A 3,732-nucleotide genomic window follows, 5' to 3' on the forward strand; every position below is an offset into this window, starting at 1 on the left:
ACGCGTGGAGCCAGCTAGCTCTGCCTCTCTCGTCCTGCAGAGTTGCCCCCATGCTCTGGCCCAGGCTGTGAGGCCGGGAACTGTTCCTGGACAGCGTGGGCCCCGTGGGAGCCCTGCTCCCGCAGCTGCGGAGTGGGCCAGCAGCACCGCCTGCGGGCTTACCACCCCCCAGGGCCCGGCGGGCACTGGTGCCCCGACATCCTCACCGCTTACCAGGAGCACCGCTTCTGCAACCTGCGAGCTTGCCCAGGTGAGGGGCTGAGCAGGCCAGCACCCAGCCCGCCTGAGAACACACTTCCACTGGGGCAGGAGCTGGCCCCGGCTGGGGGACGCGCCGGCCCCGCCTGAGCCACCCCTCAGGCAGCCATTCTCTTTCCTGTGCAGTGCCCGGGGGCTGGTCACCCTGGAGCCCCTGGTCCTGGTGTGACCGGAGCTGTGGAGGGGGCCAGTCCCTGAGGAGCCGCAGCTGCTCGAGTCCCCCACCCAAGAACGGGGGTGCCCCCTGTGTGGGCGAGAGACGTCATGTCCGGCTCTGCAACCCTGAGCCCTGTGGTACGGCAGCGGGGACATCCCCCCCCACTACACGCCCCACCCCCGGCTCTCCCCGCCCACCTTTGACGCCAGCCCCACAGTTCCACATGACCTAGGGGCTGGGCTGGTACCTTGTTGGGCAGCTAAGGAAACTGAGACCCCTTCGGGGTGGGCAGCTGCCCTGAGCATGGGGCCAGGGCTCCCAACTGTGGGCTCCCAGCCGTGTGCCTGGCCCAGGGATGAGCTGCTAGGACCCATCCCCTGCCCACCCCACCCACCCTAAGGCAGAGAGCCCCCTCTCAGCTTTCCCCACCCCAGAGTTCCCAGGGACCACCTGGCCCTCTCAGAATTTCTGGAGGATTTGAGAGTGACACGGTCAGCCAGGGTGGACCCTGGACCCTGCACTGAGCCAGACGGGCTGTACCTGAGCCCAGCTCATGTGCTCCCCGACATTTCAGCTGTCTTAAACTGGTCTCCCCAGCTCACCAGCCCCACAGGCCTTAGCTCTCTAAGATCCCATCACCCCATTAGAAAGTCCCCACCCACGGGACCGCCAGATGGCATAATGGTTATATTGATGGACTCCTATGTAGTCAACCATGGTTTGAGTCTCGGACCCGGCGGCTTAAACTTATACCAGGTGTGTGTGTGCGTGCCCAAAATCCTGAGAGGAGAGTGGAGGGGAGATAATGGTGTGGCCATCTCCCCTGGGAGGGGGCGATTTCTTGCTTTCTGTCTCTCTCTGGTGAGCGCACAAATCCTGTAGGAAAAATCACTCTCAGAAAGAAAGAAAAAGAAAGAAAGAGAGAGAGAGAGAGAGAGAGGAAGAAAAACATCCCCACCTACATTGGGCACTCCCAGTCCCTCTGGGTGAACATGGAGAGGTTCAGGCGTGAACACCGGCCTCAGAGATGCACACATTTGGTGTAGCTCAGCAGGCATTTGCGGGGTGCCAGGCAAGGTGCTGAGAACTCTCAGGTGGGTGAGGAGCTCATGGCTGTGAAGAGCCCAACCTGGGGTTTCCCCAGTGCCCCGCACCCCCATGGGCACCAACATGGGGAGAAGGATGGGCAGCTTCACCGAGGTAAGGGGGCCCCTGATAGGACGAGGGGCTGAGCCCTGGCCTCGGGCCCTCGTGACTGGGCCTCTCCCTCTGCTCAGAGGAGGGCTGCCCAGTGGGCATGGAGGTGGTCAGGAGCCCCCCGCTCCCCCCGCCGCTGCTCAGACCTCCAGGAGGGAGTCATGTGTGAGGACAGCCAGGCCTGCCAGCCGGGCTGCCACTGCACTGAGGGTAGGTGCCGCCAGCCGCTCAGGCGCGCCAGAACCGTGCAGGAGGGAGGCGGGTGGGCCCAGGTGGCGGCGCTGGTGCTCGAGGGCCGCCTCCCCACAGGGTTCCTGGAGCAAGATGGTGTCTGCGTGCCCATCGGGCACTGCGAGTGCACAGATGCCTGGGGCCGCAGCTGGGCCCCTGGGAGCCAGCACCAGGACGCCTGCAATAACTGCTCCTGCCGGGCGGGGCGGCTCTCCTGCACGGCACAGCCCTGCCCGCCCCCTGCCCACTGCGCCTGGAGCAGCTGGTCAGCCTGGAGCCCCTGTAGCCGCTCGTGTGGGCCCGGAGGGCAGCAGAGCCGCTTCCGGTACGAGCCGGGCCCGGCCAGGTGGCCCCTCACCCTCCTCGCCTTCCTCTCCTGGCATGGTCCATCTCTGATGCGGGCTTCCGGGAGCCTGGCATTGTCTCCGGTAGCCCTGGCCTTCCCCCAGCCATACTCATGCCCACCTGGGGTTTCCACTGGGTCTCACCAGGAGGCAGAGGAGATGAAAGGTCTGGGTTTGGGCCACCTCACCTCCTCTCCCCCCAGGTCCTCCACGTCGGGCTCATGGGCCCCCGAGTGTCGTCAGGAGCAGGCCCAGAGTCAGCCCTGCCCACAGGCCCCGTGCCCAGCCCTGTGCTTGCAGGGCGCCCAGCCCCGTGCCCTGGGGGACAGTTGGCCACAGGGAGAGTGCCAGCAGTGGTAAGTGTGGGACAGGGCCGGTGACCAGTGGCCCTGCTGGACAGTGGTCCCTGAGTCCAGTCTCCTCCCCAGCTCCTGCAGCCCCGAGGGTGTGGTCTGTGAAGACACCCAGTGCACAGGTCTGTGTCCCACACCCCCTCCGCCTGCCACGCCCTGTGGGCCTCAGCTCCTTGCAGCCCTCCAACCGTGCCTTTGTCCTCCACAGTGCCCGGGGCCTGGACGCTGTGGTCCCCCTGGTCCGACTGCCCCATCTCCTGTGGAGGTGGAGCCCAGGTCCGAACCCGGATCTGCACAGCTGCAGCCCCTGGCCATGAGTCAGCACCCTGTGAGGGCCCCGACACCCAGACTCAGCTCTGTGGGCAGCAGCCTTGTCCAGGACTGCTGGAGGCCTGCTCCTGGGGCCCGTGGGGACCCTGTTCCCGCAGTTGCGGCCCAGGCCTGGCCTCCCGCTCCGGGTCCTGCCCCTGCCCTCTGGCCAGGGCAGACCCCACCTGTAATGGCACCTTCCTCCACCTGGACACCCAGGCTTGCTACCCGGGGCCCTGCCTGGGTGAGTGTGCGGAAACAAGGCCCGCTCCCCGTTTTCCTTCCTTGGGGAACTCGGGGAGTAATACCTGTCCCTGCCCCAGACGATCCCCTATACATCTGTCTCCGTGTGGGTCCCCGCGTTCTTTGTTCCCTGCCCATCCCCTCGTCCTTCAGCCCTTGGCAAGGTAACCTTCCTGAGATGAGAGCCGCGCAGCCTGCTGGGCTTTACAGAGATCTCGGGTCCAGCCTGCCCTTTTCCTGTGCAGGGTGTCGCCTAGGACCAGGGCGAGAGGGGAGGGCAGACGAGGGCGGGGAGAGGCAGGGGGAGCCCCGAGGCCTCGGCTGACCCCCTCCCTGGCCCCTAGAGGAGTGCGTGTGGAGCGGCTGGGGCTCCTGCCAGGGGCCAGTGCAGCAGCGCTACCGACACCAGCGCCCGGCGCCCCGAGGGGCCAGGGAAGGCCCACCCTGCACACGTCTGGATGGCCACTTCCGGCCTTGCCTCATGGGCAACTGCTCTGGTGAGGCCCAGGAAGCGCAGCCAGGGAGCTGAGCAGGGGGAGCAGCTCCAAGGGCCCGGCTGGGACCCCCCCGTTCCTCTCAGAGCAGACCTGATGCCCCGGGACCTAGAGTGGCCAAGAGCAGCCTCCACTCCACCCCCACC

General features: G+C 66.4%; 1 protein-coding gene across 1 annotated transcript in view; it reads left to right on the plus strand.

Moving 5' to 3' along the window:
- The window catches only part of SSPO (SCO-spondin), a 65,554-nt gene that overhangs the window by 48,002 nt on the left and 13,820 nt on the right, over positions 1-3,732 (plus strand). The window contains 8 exon segments of the mRNA XM_027766664.1: positions 385-552; positions 1,693-1,726; positions 1,728-1,822; positions 1,922-2,168; positions 2,391-2,543; positions 2,616-2,662; positions 2,749-3,093; positions 3,437-3,589. Of these exon segments, the coding sequence (XP_027622465.1) occupies positions 385-552; positions 1,693-1,726; positions 1,728-1,822; positions 1,922-2,168; positions 2,391-2,543; positions 2,616-2,662; positions 2,749-3,093; positions 3,437-3,589 (1,242 nt within the window).

This window comes from Tupaia chinensis, unplaced genomic scaffold (genome assembly GCF_000334495.1).
Source record: "Tupaia chinensis unplaced genomic scaffold, TupChi_1.0 Scaffold143622_1, whole genome shotgun sequence".
Lineage (NCBI taxonomy): Eukaryota > Metazoa > Chordata > Mammalia > Scandentia > Tupaiidae > Tupaia > Tupaia belangeri.